Raw genomic sequence first — 22,134 nt, 5'->3', positions numbered from 1 at the left:
CTCCCACACCTCTCCAAGCTCCTCCCTCTAACTGCTCCCATATCCACCCATCTAGTTCCTCCCTCTAACTCCTCCCATATCTACCCATCCAAACTCCTCCCTCTTAACTCCTCCTACATCTACCTTTCCAAACTCTTCCCTCTAACTCCTCCCACATCCACCCCTCTAAACTCCCTCCCAACTTCCTGCCAATTTTTTTTAAATTGACAATTATTTTTTTTAATTCGATATAAGACATCATTTTTTTTTAATTTATTGATATATTTATTTACATTTCAAATGATGTCTGTCCCTTTTTCTGGACCCCCACTCCCCGAAAGTCCCATTTTTGTTTGTTTTTGTTTGTTTGCACTGCCCGTATACTCATGGGTAAGAGCCATCCAGTGGAGTGTGGCCAAACTTGCAGGGGCCACATGCTTAAAGAAAACTGACTCTTAGGGCTGGAAAGATGGCTCAGGTGCTGAGGTCATTTGCTGCTTTCTCAGAGGATTTGGATTCAGTTCTCAGCGCCCATTTCCGGTGTCTCCCGACTGCCTCTAACTCCAGCTCCAGGAGATATGACTTCCTCTTCTGGACTGATGGGTACCCATACTCTCACAAATGCACATTCTCTCTCTCTCTCTCTCTCTCTCTCTCTCTCTCTCTCTCTCTCTCTCTCTCTCACACACACACACACACACACACACACACACACACACTCTTTTAAAGAGGGAAACTGACTGTCCCTTCTCTAGAAGGCATCCGCTGTCAAAAGCTCCTGGGGACTCGATGCTGGACTGCTGCCTTGCATGGTTTTCTGCAGGCCTTGTACAGCTGACCACAGCTCTAAAAGCCATGTAAACACCACTTGTTATGTTTGGCTTTAGGTGGTTACCCTGACAGCTGATGATAAGACAGTCGTGTCCTTCTCTTCCCTCCCGGGACAAGGAGTCATCTATAATGTCATTGTTTGGGATCCGTCCCTCAATACATCTGCAGCTTACGTTCCCGCGCACACATATGCCTGCAGCTTTGAGTCAGTGGGTGGTAACTGTGTTTCTTCTGGTGAGTATGTGGACTTAAACCCAGACAGATTCCTCCTCGGCTTTGCAGATCGGTTTCCACTGTGAAGAGCCTAAGGGTGTTCACAGTGCCCTGTCTGCCGTTCATTTACTCGGTCTCTCATGCCGTCTGTCAGGCCCCACGTTGGGGATGAGGGCAGGGCTCACTAGTTAAGAGCACTTGTTGCACATGACCAAGGTTCAGATCAAGCACTCCCATGGCAGCTCACAACCGTGCATAATTCCAGTTCCTGGCATCTGATGCCCTCTGCTGACCTCCAAGAATACCAGGTGTCTTAGTGAGGGTTTTACTGCTATGAACAGACACCATGACCAAGGCAACTCTTGTAAGGACAACATGTAACTGGGACTGGCTACAGGTTCAGAGGGTCAGTCCATTATCATCAAGGCAGGAGCATGGCAGGATCCAGGCAGGCATGGTGCAGGAGGAGCTGAGAGTTTTACATCTTCATCTGAAAGCTGCTAGCAGGAGACTGACTTCCAGGCAGCTAGGATGAGGGTCTTAAAGCCCACGCTCACAGTGACACACCTACTCCAACAAGGCCACACCTCTCCAACAAGACCATAACTTCTAATATTGCCACTCCCTGGGCCAAGCATATCCAAATCACCACACCAGGCATGCACATGGTACACAGAGATACATGCAAGCAAAATACACATAAGATAAATTTTTAAAAAAGATGCTGAATCATATCCTCCATGCAAAGCAACAGAATATCTGAGTGCACAAAACTCAGCACTGAGCATGCAGTGTGTGGCCGGTGGTGCCCATCCCTCCACCACATACGATATACACACATATATGTGTAGTGGGGGAGCTAGGACGGGGATGGAGTATTTATAAAACATAAAATTTGGGAACCTAATGAGTACCAGGGAGAAAGCAGGAAGGGGAGCAGTCTGAGAAAAGTCTGAGGTGAGAGGGTTGTTCGTGAAGGCCTTGCAGGCAGGAGCCATATCCACTTCCGGGTATGTGCCAGGCAGAGGGGACAGCCACGCCAAATCCTGTTTCTGAGCGACTGCCTGGAGGTCTGAGGCAGAGTAGTGAGAACAGGAACAGTGACAGGAGGCGTGAGCCCAGGGTGCAGCATGGTGGCTCCAGGCCAGCCTTGTAGGTCAGAATGGGCTCTAGCTTCTCTTCTGGAGGACATAGAAAGCCCTGGAAGGTTTTGACCAAAGGGCGCCCTGATCCTGACTTAGACTCTGACAGGGTCACCTGTCAGAGTGCCTGTGTAGAAAAGGCAAATGACAGCAGAAACAGCCACATGAGTCAGGAGACTTCCTGAAGTGATGTAGGTGAGGGATGCTATGATTTAGAAGGACGTCAGTGGAGAGGTTGTGAGACCTGTGTGCGTGTGTGTGCATGTCTACATGTTCACATGTATACTCTGCTTATTTGGAAATAATTTTACAGAAAAGATGCAAAAATAATATGAAGAAGTTGCACATACTTACTCTCTCAGTATTGTTAGTTGCTGTACGGTGCTGTTTACTTTTCTCCTTCTTTTCTGGGTCTGCACTCACTCCTCCCTTACTCTCTCAGTGTTAGTTGATGTACAATGCTTTTTACTTTTCTGCTTCTTTCCTGGGTCTGCACACATTCCTCTGTTTCTCAGTCACGTGAGGGCAAATTACACACACACACACACACACACACACACACACACACACACACACGGGTAGGATCATTCCCTGTACAGGGAACCTGGACTGTGTAAAGTGGAGAGAGTGAGCTGAGTTAGCTAAGTATTCGTGAAGTGTTGTATCCTGTAGCTGCCTGCAGCTATTGCGAACTGGGTTCCTGGAACAGAAACTGAGGGATGGATGGGGGAACTGGCAAAAAGAACAAGGCCAGGACAATAGTTTACTGATCAAGGCCCCAACTTTAATGGCGGTCAGACCATTTAACAGTTTGGGCAAGCCCCTCCCCCCAGACTCCGGGCTGAGTTCTGGGGAAGTCTTCTGGCAGTTCTTGGCTCCACAGCTCAGGCAGCTGTGTGGGTCACCTGCTTAATTCAGGAATTTGTAGACCTGGAGGAACAATGAACTTCACCTTCACTCTGAGCACTCCACCCTAGGTGGAGCAGGATCCTGAATAGCACAGGAATCCCTGCTCAACAAAGTCTGGGAGAGGAAGTTCACCTTGATCAATGTGGAGTTCCTACCAAGTGGCATGACACCCCAATATGGCTCTGTTCACTATGGATGTAGTGTGACCAGTTCTCTCTGCTACTGGGATTTCCCCACAACAATGGAGTTCACCCTTGAGCTGTAAGTCAGAATGAACACTGTTTCTCTTAAGTTGCATTTTTCAGGGTTAAGTTGCTTTCATCCCAGCAATAGGAAAAGAAACTAAGACAAGTGGCCTAGTTGTTTGCTTGAGCCACTATAGGAGAGCTGCTGTGAACTAGTAGGAAGGGCCATGGCAGTTTGAGAGCCCCATGGAGCAAGTGTTCTCACTGAGATTTCAGTCCACAGTTGGTTGGATATGTCAGCTAATGTGGGGAAGACTAGAACTAGAGAATGTTGCTCAAGACACACATCCACAGCAGAGATGTCTTCCCGCTTGGAGTGAAAAGGGAATGAAAGGGAATTAGTTCTAGAACAAGCCCTGAAAGATCCTGTTACAGTGGCCAGGAGAGCCAGCAGCTACATAGAAGTTTGAGGTCATCCTGGGCCTAAGACCACGTCTCAGCACTTTCCTTCCTCAGTACTGTTTTGTAGTGCTAAGGGTTAAAGTAGGCACTATGCATGGTGGGCAAGCACCACAGGACAGCTCTACAGCTGAGAGGTATATCCTGTCTCCCACAACAACTAAGACAACAGCTCTTAGTAAAGTCATGAGGAACACTATGCAAAGACAGGGCTCTTACAATTAGGACATCAGGATGCCACCACAGTGAGAATTTGCAGTGGGGAAGATAGAGGCCTCAGCTCTAAAGACCGTATATGTAGCCATGAGGTAGGTTCTGCTTACCTGGCTTTGTGTTCCCATGGATGACACAGATGCACTGTTCCTCTCTGTGTCCTACCTGCACAACTCTAAGGGTCTCACCCCGTACCCAGTAATTGACCATTGGCATCTCTATTGATCAATCAAAAACCAACTGGGGACAAGGACCTTTAGTGTCTGGCCAAGCATGCAGATTCCCAAATGAATGAAAGCATTAGAATCTCCGGCAAGGCCGGGCGGTGGTGGCTCACGCCTATAATCCCAGCACTCTGGGAGGCAGAGGCAAGCGGATCTCTGAGTTCGAGGCCAGCCTGGTCTACAGAGTGAGTTCCAGGACAGCCAGGGCTACACAGAGAAACCCTGTCTCGAAAAAAACCAAATCCAAAAAAACCAAAAAAAAAAAAAAAAAAAAAAAAGAAAAGAAAAGAAAAAAAAAAGAATCTCCAGCAAGTATAGGCATATGGGAGGAGAGTCACTAAAGCCAGTGTCGGGTGAGGGTTATAAAAAGTACAATATGGGTTCTTGCAGAAGAGAGGCCAGGTTGATGAGATATCACTTTGAGGGTGGGCAGAGGATGAGGGACCCTGTCAGACATTTGGTGCCATCAGATAATGGGGCTAGGAGGGAGGAGGAGAGGGAAGGAGAGGGTAGAAGAGAGGGGGACAATTCTAATTCATCGGAGTCGTCAGATTTTGTTGAAACTAAACTTCGCGAGGATGTGACACAGGGTCCAGGAGAAGGTTCTGGAACCCGAGTAGTGTGTGCTCACACAGAGATTCCCACCTGACTCAAACACAGCCACACATCCTCATGCCTGCCTGTGCTGCTTCCCACCATGAAATGATGGTCATGAAATCGCCTCTGAGACTGTAAGGAGCCCTGATTGATGCTCTGTTTTATACTTGGCCATGCTGCCTTCTCACAGGGATAGAAGAGTATGTAAGACAGTGTTTGCAGGTGTGCACACGTGACCAGCTCGCCCCAGAGACACTCTTGTCCACACCTCCCCAGCACTGGGAGGCCTCCACTGCCACACCCAATATTTTCTGTGTGGATGTGGATCTTGGGCTTGGAAGGCATTTCATCTACAAAGTTATCTTTCCAGACCCCAGGTTTCGTATTTGAAGGGAAGCAAGGTGGAACAGTCCACCAACTCTGGTATTGGTGACAGCCACCCACGATCCAAGGCAGAATATGCATTTTTATCTTTAGCTTCATCGTTCTGTGAGATCAGAACAGATCTGTGCACCGACCGTGGTTCACAGACCCTGGTCTGCACTGATCTGTCTTAAGTTTTCAGAGTGTAGGTCTGTTCTTACTGAAGGATAATTTCCTTATGCTCATTCTACGGGTTTCCAAGGAAGGTGAATTTGGTGAGCAGAGTTTCCTCCTGATAAGGGGCATCTCTTTTTAAACGATGACTGATTTATTTACTTTTATTTTGAGCGTTTGGATGTTTTATCTGTGTATAGTCTGTGAGTTCAGTGCCAGCAGAGACCAGCAGAGGCCACTGTATCCTATGGAGCTGGAGTTACAGATGGATGGGTGCTGGGAGTCAGATCTTTGTCCTCTATAAAAGCAACAGTGCTTATATCGGCTGAGCTGAATCTCCAGCACCATTGTTCAGTTTTTTTGAGACAGGGCTTACTCTTTGTCTCAGGCTGACATGGAAGTGACCAGGTAGCACAGTTGGCCTTGAATACGAAGTGCTCCTCCTGCCTCAGCCTCCCTGGGCTGGGCTTACAGGTATGCATCGCTACCCAGGGCTGAGTCAGGGCTGATGGGATCCGCACATGGCTCATGAGTTTCCCTTAACTGGGGTGCCCACTTTTCTCTCTGTAGTTTATTTGCTGAAGAAACAACTTGTTTTAGGCACGTGCTTGGTTATATCGTTCTTAAAGGAACACCCTAAGCAGCCTGGAGTGCCTCTGTCAAGAGCATGTGTTGTCTGGTTCTCCTTGTTATAAAAAGTAGCCGCTGTGGTAGCTGCCTGCATAGCTTAGCTCATTAGGAAGAAGGATATCTTTAGGAGCAGTGATCATGTGTGGAGTGAGTGACTCTCAAGCCACCCACACCTTCCAACCTTCCCTGCCTTGCTTATTAATACAGATGCACTTGTCCACTAATTTTTATTTATCTTACTTTTTTAAGGAAGAGTATCTACGAAAGTGTTCTCCACTTTGTTTGCCATGCTTGGCCTCTTCATTTGTTTCTTTGGACACAGATTCTGGAAAACAGGTACCTTTTCCCACCCAGCCCCCATTCTGCACCTTGTGATGTATCCCCTGCTGCCGGGGCCTGTGAGGGTGCCTCCGCTGCTCACAGACTTCTGTGGGTGAGTCAGTGCAGCTGCCGCGCATTTTTAGTTTTCCCAATTTCAGCAGCAGAGGGCAGCTTCCTCTTTAGAGGAGATGTTGGTTGGGTTGTGTGGTGCATCTCAGACAGCTCTGAAGGCTTGGAGAGCGCTGAGATTAGAGACGTGGGCGACTGGAAAACCGCCTGTGTTTGGAGACAGCAGTAGATTTGATTTTGTAGAGATCAGGCTGGGGCCATGATGAGTAGTGACCACGGGTCTGTTCAGTGCTGAGTGCTTCCACTGCAGGATGGAACAAGTGCCACAGGGCAGCAAGGGGGACTCCAGGGACACCTGCACTGCCTTTTATGTGATGTTTTCACTGACAGAGCACACACATGGAATCAGAGGTTGTGATAACCAGCAACTGTAATCCCTGGGCAGCCCTGCCTGGGCGCCTGCTCTGACAGAGTTGAAATTCAACCTTTTTCCTTTCATTTTGACATGATCTTTTTCCTTGCTTAGTTGATAAGAAAAAATTACAGGGAAGAGTTCATCCTCAGGGCACAGTGATTACAGACTGAGAATATAATTGCCATTCTGGGGGAAGTCCCCAAACTTGCTGTGTTGAGATGCAGTGTTCAGTGACAGCTGAGGAGAACTTGAGAAAACCCAGAGCTGTGTCCTTCTCATCATGATCAGATTTATCTTGATTAATCTAGATATCCTTGAGTAGTCTAGGGTGGTGGTGGTGGCATACATGGCAGCACTCGGGAGACAGAGGTAGGCGGGTCTCTGAGTTTGAGGCCGGCTTGGTCTACAGAGTGAGTTCCAGGACAGCTAGAGCTACACGAGGAAAACCTGTCTTGAACCCCACCCGACCCCCTAAAAAAGAGAAGATTAGATTTACTCGTGGGAAACAGTTATGTGTATGTCCAGGCTACATGGATGTCAATGGACGGAGAGAATATATCAAAGTCACATTTTAATTTCTCCTTATCTTTCACTTGTTTTTATTTATCTAATATTTAGTGTGTCCTTTCAGATTAGACACAAGGGATTTAAGTAGGAAACCCAGGTCTGAGGACATAGCTAAGGCTCCAGTACTTGGCAGGTGTGTACAAAAGGGAAGATGGAGGGCTGGGGAGATAGCTGTGTGTGGGGGCTGGAGTTCAAGCCCCAGGACCGTGGAGACCTGGATGCAGTACTGCCTGTCAGTGAGGCAAGGTGCGATGTGGACAAAGCAGAGCCCCAGAGCCTCTGGAGCCGGCACATGGGCGGGCAGAGGAGCAGCAGGACAAGAGATCCGCCTCTCGGTGTCTCAAAGTGTGAAAGGTGATGGGTGGGATTGTTCCTGTCCTCACAAGCACACGCACACATTGAAAAAACAATGGCCTGCTGTGGTAGCCATGCCTGTAATTCCAGACTTTGGAAAGCTGAGTCAAAAGGATCGTGAGTCCATGAGTCTGAGGCTAGCCTGAGCTACATAAGGAGCCCCTTTCTCAAAGAAGAGGAGGAGGAGGAGGGAGAAGAAAAGAGGAGGGAGAAGAATGGAGATGAAGAAGAGGAGGAGGAGGAAGAAAAAGAGGAAGAAGGGGGAGGAAGAGGAGGGGTAGCAGCGGGGAAGGAGGAGAGGAGGAGGAGAGACATGAAGATGAACTATGAGACTAGCAAGGAAGCATTTAACTATGTACCAGGCAAACACAGGCAGACAGCAGCACCCAGTGCTGTAGCCTAGTATATTCATTATCCATTTAATAATAAATGACTTTACCCCTGACTTCTAACTGTTCCTTCTGTGACTAGGCATGGTCTATGAGATCTAGGTGCTCTAGCACAGACTTGTAAATTAGATGCCTCCATTGCATAGGTCGGGATCCTGACCGAGGTTTTCACTTGTTTCCCATTCTCTGATGGTTTGTTTCCTCCTAGAATTATTCTTTATTGGTTTCATCTTCCTGGGGTTCTTCTTCTACATCCTGATCACCAGACTGACACTCCTTAAGTACGACGGTGAGTATAGATGCTAGCTTAGCTGCAGGTGCAGACAGGAAGCTGCTGGCTTCCTACCCACCATGCCTTGTGCTGTTTAGCCTGTGCTGGGGGATCATCATGCATCGTATGAGGTGGTGGGCAACCTGTGCCTGGAACCCGCTCTACCTCCTCTCGACTCTCTTTCTGGGTACAACAGAGGTAGGGCCAGGACACGTGCCTGTAAAACCAACACCCAGGAAGCTGAGGCAGGAGGAGTATGCTTTTGAGAGCAGCCTGTGCTACATTGTAAAATCTTGTCTCAAAAACAAAAGCAGAGGCAGGCGCCTAGAGTGCCTCACGAGTCACAGCCCCGACACATTTAACAGAACTGTCATCGCCTTTGTTCCCTTGGTCCTGGCACTGACAAAGTCCTCCTGTCCCCAGCCCTAGGGTGACTACCTTACGACATGCTAAGGCAGGTCGAAGCCTGCGGATTCATCTCTGTTCTCTCCCTGTGCAGTCCGCCTGGTCCTCACCGCTGTAGCTGGCAGCTTCGGTGGACTCCTCCTGGTGGCCTCCTGGTGGCGATTCGGGATCCTCACCCTCTGCATGCTGTGTGTGGGACTCGTGCTGGGCTTCCTTGTCTCCTCTGGGACTTTCTTCACTCCTCTGGGTAGGTAGGAGATGCTGACTCTCAAGCTGTGAGAGATTTTACTAGGGTTTTGGGGCTGTCAGGAATCCGGATCCAGGAATGGGTGGCTTATCTCTGCCTTCTGAAGAGGCAAGGTACTTGCAGAGATGGCTTGACACTAAGGGGAGGGCCAGCAGAGAGCACCCTTCTTGGGGACCTTAGAGGGGAGAACAGAGGCTTAATTTTATTTTTAAATTTTACTTTAAATTTTGTGGATTTTGATACAAGGTCTAACTTTGCAGGCTAGTTTGGCTGCAACTCATAGTAATCCTCGTTTCAATTTCCTGAGCACTGGGATTCCAGGTGTGAGCCACTGTGCGTGGTTACTTTGTAAACATTTTCAACCTTGGAGTCTAACGAGTCATAAGGAGACTCCCAGTATGTCTCCCGGATGAACCAGGTGCTGCTATGATGGGCGCTGAGCTTGGGAACCTGGTGCTATTTCCGGTCTTCTCTCGACCTGCCTCTGTCCCACCCTTTTCCATCTCCCACCCCAGGGGTTCTCAAGCAGCCGAGGACTTGTGAAGCTGCTTCTGCAGGGTTCAGTGTTAAAGTTCTTGTGTTAAGGTCTTTATTTCCATCAGTTACAAAAATCTGACTGGGGCTGGAGAGATGGCTTGGCAGTTAATAGCATGGGCCGCTCTTGCAGAGGACCCAGGTTTGGGCTCCAGCTCCCATGTGCTGTTAGCTCCAGTCCCAGGGTTCTGGCACCCTCTTGAGACCCAGCGGGCACCAGGTTGGCACTTGGTGCATATGTGTATCCAAAACACAAATACACATAAATTAAATGAGTCTATAAAAATTAAAAACAGCTTGTTCACTTGTGACAAGAGTCAGTATGCTGCGGCTTCTCAACCCTGTGGCTCCCTTTTTAATTTTCAACTCTTTACTTTTTTTTTTTTTTTTTTGAGACAGGGTCTCATTGTGTGATCCTGGCTAGTTTGGAACTTTTGTGTAAACCAAGGTGGCCTCAAATTCAGAGATTCTCCTGCCTCCTCAGTGCAGAAGCATTCCTCTTCAGACACTCAAGTGTCTGGGAATGCAGTGCAGGTGTCGTGACCTCACAGCTCTGGGTCACCCAGGTGTGTAGTAGCAGAAAGTGTGTGAAGCTCATAAGTGTCCCGCTCTGGTCTGTCCTGGAGTTAGTTCTTCATGGGAGGAATTGGGCTAGTGGTTCAAATCTATTCCAATTGAGTTTACTTCTTAACTTGGAATATCATCAGTGAGGATCTCCTCCTAACAGATTATGAAAGCTTAGAGTTAGAGGGGCAGCGGGCCTCCACACAGTATGTATAATCAGTCTTACCACGGTAGCGATAGGAATCAGACCAGGGTCACAGGGCTGATGAACGGGAGAGCAAGGGCAGTGGCAGTCTCTTAGGTCACCCCTAGTCCCCCTCACACCTTCCTGAAGATGCCCTTAAAAGGGATGATGTCGGCCTGGAGAGATGGCTCAGTGGTTAAGGGCACTGACTGCTCTTCCAGAGGTCCTGAATTCAGTTCCCAGCAACCATATGGTAGCTCACAACCGTCTGCAATGGGATCTGATGCCTTCTTCTGGTGTGCATGAAGACAGCTATAGTGTACTCACATACATAAAATAAATAAGTAAATCTTTAAAAAAGCCAAATAAACAAACAAACAAGGCATTATGTTAGCTGGGCATGGTTGCACACACGTGTAATCCCAGCAGAGGCAGCACTTCCTGATAATAAAGATCGAGGCCAGCCTGATCTATAGAACAGTCAAGGCTACACTGAGAAGCCCTGCCTCAAACAAACACACACAGGGTGGTATGGAGTATACTGACCATTAAATGCAAACCAGAGTGTGGGCCTGGCTGGGAGCATAGCCCCTAGCTGCCACTTTAGGCCTTGTGTGAGTGTCTGCGTCCGGACGCCAAGACCGTGAGGTTTAACTCGTGAGCACCTTGTGTATTCTTGGTTTCTCCACTTTCCCAGGAACCCTGAATGTTTTTCATGATGATGGGGTGTTCTGGGTGACATTCTCCTGCATAGCTCTGCTTGTTCCAGTCATCTTCATGGGCTGCCCACGAATAGTAAGTGTGCCAGCGGGTCAGCTGACCCCTCCAGCCAGCCTTCAGGGCTCCCCATTGAGCACTGTGTGGTTATCTGTGCTGAGGAAGTTCTGTGAGTATCACGTGTCTGCCTCAGGGCAGGTCTGCTCTCCCCACCCATGAAAGCAAGCAAGTTGTACTCAAAGTGAAAGTGTACACACACACACACACACACACAGCACTGTTTCTGGTGGCCTGGGGTGAGCTCCCCTCCCCTGATTTTGGACTGATCAACTTAAACAATGAAGGGGAGCTGATAGATAGGGCCTGTAGCTTCAGGGAAGCATGTTCTGGGCCAGCCTTTAACTTACCTGACCATCCTGGACTGGTCAGCCAGAAAGGGGACCTGTCAGGGAGAAAAGCCTATGGCCCGTGTCTCCTGTCAAGAGGATGAAGGATCAGGAAGAGTGCCGTCTTTATCAATCTGTCTGTGGCCCCTTTCCCGATTTCTCTGCCCTGCCTGTCAGGGATTTGAAGAGCCGCCAGTCCCTCAGAGGGTCAGTACCTCCCACCCGCGAGAGCAGAGCAAGACACCTTCCTCTACTACAGCAGAGTGGCTCCTTTGATTAGATTTTACTGTGCAAGTTCTTCTTCAGGGGAGACTATTTTCTACAGTCTAGTTGTGTATCACTCAGTGACAGGGTTGCATTCTGAGGGGGACACCGATAGGCAGTTTTCCCATGGTTCAGGCATCAAAGTGACCTACACAGGCCTGGAGGGCCACAGTTACCACAGAGGGTCTGATGGAATGGTGTCACTGGCCTTATGGTTGCACGGTGGTTTGAGAGTCTTGCCTGCATGTAAATATGTGTACCTGGTGCGTGCCTGGCACCCACAGAGGCCAGACGAGGGTTCCCATCCCTTTCAACCATGGTTAAGGATGGATGTAAACTTCCATGTGGATGCTGGGTCCCCTGACAGCAGCAAGTAGTCTCAACTGCTGAGCCAACCCTATTACCTGTAGTAGGTAAGAACTTACTACAGGGGATGGGAGGACAGGAAAGAATATGATAAAAATACAGTGTATGAAACCCTCAGAGAATAAAAAGAAGACCCACTGTGGGCAAGGAGGGTTGTTTTTACCGTCTCTTCACTAGCCCTTGTCAGTGCTAAGACAGCAAGGCCATCGTGGGGGCTGGAGGCTGCTCTCCTTCCATGGATGACACCTGTCTCTTCTGCTCGTCCACAGCTGAACATCCTGGCTTGCGGAGTCGTGGGCTCCTACTCCGTGGTGTTGGCTGTTAGCAGTTACATGTTCACAAGCCTTTCCTACATCACCCTGAACGTCCTCAGGAGAGCTCTCAACGTAGATTTCCGAGGGGTTTTCATCAGAGTGCCCTTCCAGACCAACGGTAAGACACTGGACTGATGGCTAAATAGGTGTGCTGACTAACCCGCCCTAACAGGAGCATGTAAGCTTCCCCTAGGGCTGGGAGAGGAGCCGTGGTACAGGTGCCATGGGAATGCTCCTGCCGGGAACTAAAAGACTTGGATGGCTAAGGCCCTGGGCACTCATCCTTCCAAACAGCTACGTGGGCTTTGCTATCTGGGCCTGCTCACCTTCCATTCTCAGATGGGAGCCTGCTTGACATCCAAGGGTGGGGGTGGATGAGGAACGAGTGTCACACCCGATTTAATTAACTGTATCCTTTTGTCTCCTCATTTCAGTGAAGATGTGGTTTATTTTCAATTTACTGATCATGTTGTTACCTTAATTAGAAGATTCCGTCCATTACTGATTTTCTATCTTAATTTGTCTTGGAGACAGGAGCCTCACTCTGTAGCCTCAGCTAGCCTCAAATTAACATTGATCCTCCTGTCTCTAGAAGATCCTCATCTTCCCTGAGATGTTGAGTGTGGACCCCAACATACAGCTGTGTTAACTCTTTAAAGGAAACAAAGAACACACTACACATTCACAGAGTCTTCAAACTGTGTTGGTTTCAGACAAGTTTAAAGGCCTAGGTAGAGAAGCATGCCTTAGAATTGTGACATAGGACAGTACAGCTGTGACTGTTACGATTTTTTTACGGCAAATCTTTGCCTCTACTTAGAGACAACAGTCAAGATCTCCCCTTTGGGTGTGAGGTCAGTGGGGGGGAGACCCTGTGTGAATTTTCTCCCTGGGACTGTGGGGTCTAGGCAGTGTCTACCCCTACCTTTCTAAGGTCTCAGCCTAAGGTTGATTCCACCAGAGCTCCTGTGAGAAGCAGTGAGTTTACTGGGCTTAGAGTCTGGGGAAGAGGTTGTCATCAAGAGCTTGGGTGAGCCCAGGGCAGCCACACTGGAAAGTGCACACAGTCCAGGCAATGGTATTTCCAGAGCCATGCCTTTGCCGGATGGTTGGTCAAATCTGGGGTGTCATCTCACATTGTCTTGTGTCCCATCCATGTAGGCAGCCTGGGCCCCTGGGAGTATGTAGAGAGTAGCTAGGGCGGCCATGTCTGCGTGCACTAGGTCCGGGGAGCTATAAGGCCAGCTTTCACTACCTGCTTCAACTTTCGGATGCCTGTGGTAGAGGAGCCTATTGTGGCGTCTCCTCATGCCTTGGCTTGAAAGTGAGGAAATACATTTGGACAGACGTCCAAAATTGGAAAGGAAGATATGCATTTAGCCTGCGAAGGGAAGCGCTGGCGCACATTAAATGTTAAACAGTTGAACCAGGCGTGTTCCTACACAGCTGCACTCCTAGCACTCAGGAAACTGAAGCAGGAGGATTGCTACAAATAGTGAGTTCCGGGTCAGGATTGACTACAGAATTAAGACCACCATCTTGAAAAAAATAAAAGGAATAAAAGGGGGGGCGGTGAAGGAGGAAAGAGAGAAAAGGAGCAAGGAAAGAGAAAGAAAAGGAGAAGTTGGGGCAGGGGAGGGCAGCTCTGCATCGTGAGGACGCTGGTTCAGATCCCTGTGTAAAAAGCCGATCGTCACAGCATGCATAGGTAACTCCAGCGAGTGGGGCTTGCTGGCCAGCTGCTCTAGCTGGTCATGTTCAATGGGACAGGCTGCCTGTCCGAACAGTGAAGTGGATTACAGTAGAGGAAGACACCTGCCACCTGCGCAGGCCTCCGCACACATGCATCTGCACACGCCATACATATATAATCAAAAATCAGTGGCTCGGTAGCTCATGTGTATAATCTTGGTATTCAAGAGCAGAAGGCAGGAGGATTGCCCTGAGTTTAGGGCTAGTCTGGGCTGTAACTTGAGACACACTGAAAAGCAAAACCATCCCACCACACAAAATCCCATGAGTACAAAGGATCTCTCTCCCTTAGACTACATCATCCTGGCTGTGTGGGGGATGCTGGCTGTCAGTGGAATTACACTTCAGATTCGAAGAGAAAGGGGACAGCCGCCTTTCCCGCCCCATCCCTACAAGCTGTGGAAGCAAGAGAGAGATCGCAGAGTGACCAACATTCTGGACCCCAGCCATCACATCCCTCCCCTGAGAGAGAGGCTTCATGGCCGGGTCGCCTGGATCAAAGAGCTCTTCCACAAGGAACAACCGGCTGGAGAGCGGACACCCCTGCTTCTGTAGACAGCTGCGGGTCAGTGTGCTTGCCCTGGAGCTGTCCCAGGGCCAGTGTGGGGTCAGCTGGGGTGGGCGATAGGGTGACGCCCCATTGAAGTACAGCAGTGGAGTTAGAGAATTCTAAGTGATAAGGTTAGAAAAATCACCAAAAAGATGGTTGTAGATGTTTTTCCTCATTTTCCACAATCTTGAGACGTTACATTTTGGTTTATAAATAGATGATTGATGTCTTTTATAAAATACACAAAAAATAAAAATGTCTCCTTAAAATCTTGGTGTTTTGTTCTTGTAGCTTCTTAGACAGTTACAACTCAGTCTGAACCTGTGGAGGGAAGGCAGGCAGTAGGTATTTATTTGCTTTGTGTGTAGTTTAGGGATTTGATTCTGGGCCCTTGAATGTCAAGACTAAGAGAAAAGTAACCTCCCTTTTTCCTTAAAAGCAGTCTGATTATTTGGCTCCATCTCATATTAAAATCAGGAACCCTTTTCATTTTTTTCAATATTCAAATGATTTATTTTAAAAACTGTGACAAACTATCCTAAAGTGTATCAATGTAGATTTCCTGTTGTTTTGCCAGTTAGTGCTTGAAGTGGTGAATTAAATAAGTTATTTCTGTAATCTAAAATAGCTCAGTGTATTACAGATAATATAACTTTTATATGAATAAGTTATTTATAGCCCATTTTTGTTTTGGCCTATTTTTGTTTTGGGGCCATTTAAAGCAGTGTTGGCTGCTGACCCTTCTTTCTTAGGTTGCATTAGTTGGTGACTGGACTGTATTTTGTCAGAGAGAAGTCAATGAGACCTTCTTCCTAGCACCCTGTGAAGTTGTGTTAAGGATTGCTCTGCATAATCAGAGCTCTTGTACTCCAAAGCTCAGAGGGATCACTCAGCCAAGCTGCTTCAAGGCCGCCACACTCTTTTGACTCCTCTGAACATCAGGCTGTGGGTTGTGATCTGGCGTCCCTGATGTATGTGACGCACAGTGCACTGGTGTATCAGTGGTGTGCTCCCTTAGAGTTACCACTACTTAACCTTTGATGTTGCCTCTTAGTCTCCTCACAGCATGACTAGCCTTGCCATTTCAGGGAGTGGGTGGAGTCTTCAGTTCTGGCTTTGAAAAAAGGTTTTCAAGTTAAAAAGTAATGAAACATTGTAAAATGAACCCCTTTTGGTTCATTTCTGAAAATTCTTGTTCTGTTATTACTTCAGCAATAATTTCTTTTTTAAAAAAATTGCTATAGGGTTTCTGGCTTCTATCACATGCATGTATTTTAGTTGTGCAGATTGTTGGAGAACTATTCTCTGTACTGTCAGAACACACTGCCCATCAGAGCTATAAAAGGCAGAAGGTGCTTTGGGAGATACACAATTTTTGTAAATTTTCATAATTTTTAATAATACCATTTGTATACTTTTTGTAATAAATATCTACTTTGAGAAAATGTTTATGTGCTGCTTATTAGGATGTCTCCAGGAGTTTATACCAGTCATGTTTGTACTTATATAAAGTTAAATTGGAAAATAGTTGTTTTAAAAACTTCACTTAAGGATAACAGGAAGTGAAGGGAATCCAGGGTGATATGTTATGGTTTATGTATATTTAAGTGTATTTACTTATTTTTTTCATTTATTGACTTTACATCCCAGTATCAGCCCCCTTTCCTCCCATCCCCCCCCCCCCCAGTCTTCTCCTCAGAGAAGGGGAGGTCTGCTGGCTATCACTCCATCCTGTGACATCGAGTTACTGCAGGACTAGGCACATCAAGGCCAGACAAGGCAGCCCAGTTGGTGGAATAGGATCCGCAGGCAGGCGACAGTCAGGATCAGTCTTCCTCCGGTTGTTAGAGGACCACACGGAGACAGAGCTGCACATCTGCCCCTATGTACAGAGGACCTAGGGCCAGCCCCATGCTTGCTTGCTCTTTGGGGGTGGTTCGTCTCTGGGAGCCCCCAAGGGTCCAGGTCAGTTGACTCTGTTGGTCTTTCTGTGGAGTCTGTCTTCTTTGGGTCCCTCAATCCTCTCCTGACTCTTCCACAAGACTCCCCATGCTCCATCCAACCATCTAATGTTTGTCTCAGCATGTTTCCACTGGCTGCTGGGTGGAGCCTCTCAGAGGACACTTATGCTAGGCTCCTGTCTGCAAGCACAGCAGAGTATTGTTAATAGTGCCAGGGTTTAGTTCTTGCCTGTGGGATGAGTCTCAAGTTAGGCCATTGGTGGGCCATTCCCTCAGTTTCTGCTCCATCTTTGTCTGTCCACATCTTGTAGGAAGGACAAGTTTTGGGTTAAAGTTTTGTGTGTGGGTTGTTGGGAGACCTGTTGGAGGTAGCCAATTCAGGTTCCATATCCCCCACTGCTAGAAGTCTTAGCTCATCACCCACATAGACTCTTCAGTACGTTCTGGAGATGCCCTGCCCTGCCCACCACCAATTTCTGTTCTCTTCTTTGCTCTTCCTACATCTGATTCCCCTCCAGTCCCCTCCCCATCCCCTTACCACCCAGTTCCCTCCTTCCATCCACTTGCAATATCTAATCTCCCCTAATACAGAACTAAATATAATTCTTTTTCTTTAAATAACTAAAGTATTATTTAAGATTTAAATATTTTTAAAAAAATTTTTTTTGGATTTTTTTTTTTCTAAGACAGACTTTCTCTGTGTAGCCCTGGCTGTCCTGGAATTCACTCTGTAGACCAGGCTGGCCTCGAACTCAGAAATTTGCTTGCTTCTGACTCCCAGAATGCTGGGATTACAGGTGTGTGCCACCACCACCTGGTGTTTAATTTAATAATATTTTATTTTTTATTGGATATACTATTTATTTACATTTTAAATGTTCCCTTTCCACTTTCCCCCACTCCCAGAAAGCTCCCATCCCATCCTCCTTCCCCCTGCTTCTGTGAGGGAGTTCCTCCACCCACCCCACTCCCACCTCTCTGCCCTCAAATCTCCTACACTGGGGCATATCTATCAAGCGTTCATAGGACCAAGGACCTCGCCTCTCATTGATGCCTGACAAAGAAATTCTCTGTTACATATGCAGCTGGAACCATGTGTACCCCTTGGTTGATGTCTTAGTCCCTGGGAGCTCTGCGGGGGAGGGGGGGTCTGGTTGGTTAATATTGTTGTTCTTCCTATAAGGTTGCAAACCCCTTCAGCTCCGTTAGTCCTTTCTCTAACTCCCCCATTGGGGACCCCAAGCTCAGTCCAATGGTTGGCTGTGAGCATCTGCCTCTGTATTTGTAAGGCTCTGGCAGGGCCTCTCAGGAGACAGCCGTATCCAGTTCCTTTGTGCAAGCATTTCTTGGCATCCACAATAGTGTTGGGGTTTGGTGACTGTATATGGGATAAATCCCCAGGTGGGAGAGTCTCTGGATGGCCTTTCCTTCAGTCTCTGCTCTATACTTTACATATTTGCTCCTGTATTTTGTTCCCCCTCTCAGAAGAACCAAAGCACCCACATTTTGGTCTTCCTTCTTCTTGAGCTTCATGTGATCTGTGAATTCTATCTTGGGTATTCAGAGCTTTTGGGTTAATATCCACTTAGTGAGTACATACCATGTGTGTTCTTTTGTGACTGGGTTACCTCACTCAGGATATTTTCCAGCTCCATCCATTTGCCTAAGAATTTCATGAATTCATTGTTTTTAATAGCTGACTAGTACTCCATTGTATACATACACCACATTTTCTGTATCCATTCCTCTGTTGAAGGACATCTGGATTCTTTCCAGCTTCTGGCTATTATAAATAAAGCAGCTATGAACATAGTGGAGCATGTGTCCTTAGTATATGTTGGAACATATGCTGGGTATATATGCCCAGGAGTGGTATAGCTGGGTCCTCAGGTAGTACTATGCCCAATTTTCTGAGGAGCTACCAAACTGATTCCCAGAGTGGTTGTACCAGCTTGCAATCCTACCAGCAATGGAGGAATGTTCCTCTTTCTCTACATCCTCGCCAGCATCTGCTGTCACCTGAGTTTTTTGATTGTAGCCATTCTGACTGGTGTGAGGTGGAATCTTCGGGGGGGAATCACCATCCCTGACCTCAAGCTTGTTACAGAGCAATAGTGATAAAAACTGTATGGTATCAGTACAGAGACAGGCACGAAGATCAATGGAATAGAATTGAAGACCCAGAAATGAACCCACACACCTATGTTTACTTGATATTTGACAAAGGAGCTAAAAACATCCAGTGGAAAAAAGACAGCATTTTAAACAAATGGTGCTGGTTCAACTGGCAGTCAGCATGTAGAAAAATGCAAATTGATCCATTCTTATCTCCTTGTACAAAGCTCAAGTCCAAGTGGATCAAGGACCTCCACATAAAACCAGATACACTGAAACTTAAGAGAGGAGGAACTGGACAAGAGCCTCGAACACGTGGGCACAGGGGAAAATTTCCTGAACAGAACACCAAATGGCGTATGCTCTAAGAACTAGAATCAACAAATGGGACCTCATAAAATTGCAAAGCTTCAGTAAGGCAAAGGACACTGTCAATAGAACAAAATGGCAACCAACAGACTAGGAAAAGATCTTTACCAATCCTTCATCCGATAGTTAATATCCAATATATACAAAGAACTCAAGAAGTTAGACTCCAGAGAATCAAATAACCCTATTAAAAAATGGGGTAGAGAGCTAAACAAAGAATTTTCAACTGAGGAATATTGAATGGCCGAGAATCACCTAAAGAAATGTTCAACATCCCTAGTCATCAGAGGAATGCAAATCAAAACTAAACAGACTTTTTTTAAAAATTTTATTCGATATATTTTTTATTTACATTTCAAATGATTTCCCCTTTTCTGGTTCCCCACTCCCCGAAAGTCACGTAAGCCCCCTTCCCTCCCTGTGTTCTTCCACCCATCCCTTCCCACTTCCCTGTTCTGGTTTTGTCTTATACTGCTACACTGAGTCTTTCCAGAACTAGGGGCTACTCCTCCGTTCTTCTTGTACGTCATTTGATGCGTGGATTATGTTTTGGGTATTCCAGTTTTCCAAGCTAATATCCACTTATTAGTGAGTGCATACCATGATTGATCTTTTGAGACTGGGTTACCTCACTTAGTATGATGTTCTCCAGCTCCATCCATTTGCCTAAGAATTTCATGACAGAGGAATCTTGAATGGCTGAGTAGCACTTAAGAGGAACATTCAACATCCTTAGTCATCAGGGAAATGCAAATCAAAACAACTCTGAAATTTATACCCATCAGAATGGCTAAGATCAAAAACTCAAGTGACAAAACATGCCTGCAAGGATGTAGAGCAAGGGGACACTCCTCCATTGCTGACAGGAGTACAAACTTACAACCACTCTGGAAATCAATTTGGTGGTTTCTCAGAAAATTGGAAATAGTTCTACCCGAAGACCTGAGTTTGGGTATGTACGCTGAAAGATGTTCTACCATCCCACAAGGACGCTTGCTCAACTATGTTCATAGCAGCCTTATTTGTAATAGACAGAAACTGGAAACCTAGATGTCCCTCACCTGAAGAATGGATAATGGAAATGTGGTTCATTTACACATTGGAATATTATTCAGCTATAAAAACAAGAGCATCATGAATTTTGCAGGCATGTGGATAGAACTTGAGAATATCATCCTGAGTGAGGTAATCCAGACCCAAAGGACAAGCATGGTATCTAAGTGGATATTAGCCAAAAAGCACAGGATACCCACGATATACCTACTCTACAGACCCAAAGAACCCAAGGAAAACAGAGTGTCTAAGGGAGAATGTTCGAATCTTTCTCAGAAGGGGAAATAAAGTATTTTTTTGAGACAGGATCTCATGTGGCTCAAGCCAGCCTTGAACTTGCTATGTTGCTAAGGATGACCCGAGTGGTCTGAGCCTCGCTTGGAGTAAACATAGGTCACTAAGGGCGAAGCTCCAGATGTTCTTGGCCAGATTAAAGTGTGTGTGTGTTGCGACATTTATTTACTGACTCCTTTTTGGCCTTTTGTCTTGACAGTAGGTGTTAATACAGACCCTTCTAGAGCAAGCTGGTATTTGAGAAACTCTTAGGATAATACTGAGCCACAGGTTCCTGCTGGGATTTGAGAATGGAAAGGGACAGGGACACATCTATTTTAAAGGAGTCCAGAACAGAGAGTGCTAAGTCTGTAGGGAGCCTGCATGCCAAACAGTTCCCATTTCTGTGGTTACACTTAAAGTTCCCATGTATTCTTCCTGCCCATGCTCTTTGGGAAGAATGGCCTGTATCTCAGGATTAATAATTCTATCATGAGTACAGGGTTAACTGCTGGTACTTGCTCAAGGCTTCAGTGGTTTGAAAGAGTGGGCTAGTTGATCTGTTTTGCTGAAATGGGAAAAGAATGCACGGGATGTTATTAACTTAAAAAAAAAATCTGAAGTTAAGAACCCAGTGCAGAATCTTGACCTCAAATCTGGAAACCTGAAGTCGGTCCCTGCAGCTCGTAAAGGTGGAAGGACTCACGCCACAGAATCATCTTCTGGTCTCCAGAGCATGTGTTGCATGTGTGTGCTGTGACATGTGGGTGCTGTAGCATGTGCCCCACCACAGTTATATATATTTAAACAATTCCAGTACAATATAGTTCCAGTTGTTTGTACATACACCTTTACAAATAACCAGACAGGTTTCTGAGACTCAGGAAATGTACAGTAAGTTCAGGGGTTGGGAATAAGGTTGTGGGAGATCTACTGACTAGTTATATTTGTGGTTACACCTTCACTTTCCTTTAAAGATAAAGGGTAAAGGTGAACGTGGCCTGACCTGAGGATGTGCACTGTGGTAGAGGCAAGGTCCTGCCGGGTTCTATCTCAAGTGCCTTCTCCAGATAAGAGCTAATACATGCCCAGTGATTTAAACAAGACTCACAGTACAGAAAGAGGTACATGTGGAATGCCTACTATGTCACTGTGTTTGTTTTTTTTAAATCTTCAAAGTGGCCAAACCTGCTGACCTTTGCTATTCTGTTAGGAGCCAGCCTCCACCTGAATTTCCCCAGGACCTTGAGAATTGTTTAGGCCCTCAGTGCTTTTTAACATAAGTTCGAGGAATACAAGAGCAGGCTCTGTCCCAACTAAGCCACCCCCCAAGCCCTGTAGGTCTGTAACTCAACACTTTCATTATGTGGCCTTAGGTTTTTCTTGTTGCTTTAAACCACACCAAGTGTGTCCTGACAATGACTTCTTACGGCAGTTTTTTTTTTTTTTCTTTTTTCAGAAATGGTTTAGTCCTAGAACTCATTTTGTCAACCAGGTTAGCCTCAAACTCCCAGAGACCCACCTGCTTCTGCCAGCCAAGTGCTGGGATCAAAGGTGTGTGCCACCACTGCCCAGCCTAAGATTGAATGTTATTATCCATTCTACTGTGGCTTAGACTAGGGCTGGTAGGTATCCCTGCATAAACAACCAGCAGGATTTACCAACAAATCCAAGATATAAAAGAACCTAAAGTCTAAGGTGCTATCTTTGTGCCCTGCAGTTCCCTTGCAAGGATGGGGAACACTTTACAAGTTTGGGGATGAAGAGTTTGGCTT

General features: G+C 46.7%; 1 protein-coding gene across 1 annotated transcript in view; it reads left to right on the top strand.

Moving 5' to 3' along the window:
- Tm7sf3 (transmembrane 7 superfamily member 3) overlaps positions 1-18,361 on the top strand; it is a 33,932-nt gene extending 15,571 nt beyond the window's left edge. Inside the window, exons 6-12 of the mRNA XM_052175283.1 lie at positions 867-1,044; positions 6,169-6,255; positions 8,243-8,323; positions 8,805-8,957; positions 10,937-11,034; positions 12,242-12,404; positions 14,331-18,361. Of these exons, the coding sequence (XP_052031243.1) occupies positions 867-1,044; positions 6,169-6,255; positions 8,243-8,323; positions 8,805-8,957; positions 10,937-11,034; positions 12,242-12,404; positions 14,331-14,593 (1,023 nt within the window). The 3' untranslated portion in view covers positions 14,594-18,361. The remainder of the gene's footprint in view (positions 1-866; positions 1,045-6,168; positions 6,256-8,242; positions 8,324-8,804; positions 8,958-10,936; positions 11,035-12,241; positions 12,405-14,330) is intronic.
- The last annotated feature ends 3,773 nt before the right edge of the window (positions 18,362-22,134 follow it).

The sequence above is a fragment of the Apodemus sylvaticus genome, chromosome 2 (assembly GCF_947179515.1).
Source record: "Apodemus sylvaticus chromosome 2, mApoSyl1.1, whole genome shotgun sequence".
NCBI lineage: Eukaryota > Metazoa > Chordata > Mammalia > Rodentia > Muridae > Apodemus > Apodemus sylvaticus.
Note: the sequence above shows the minus strand (reverse complement) of the source record. Positions and strands in the feature narration are given on the sequence as shown.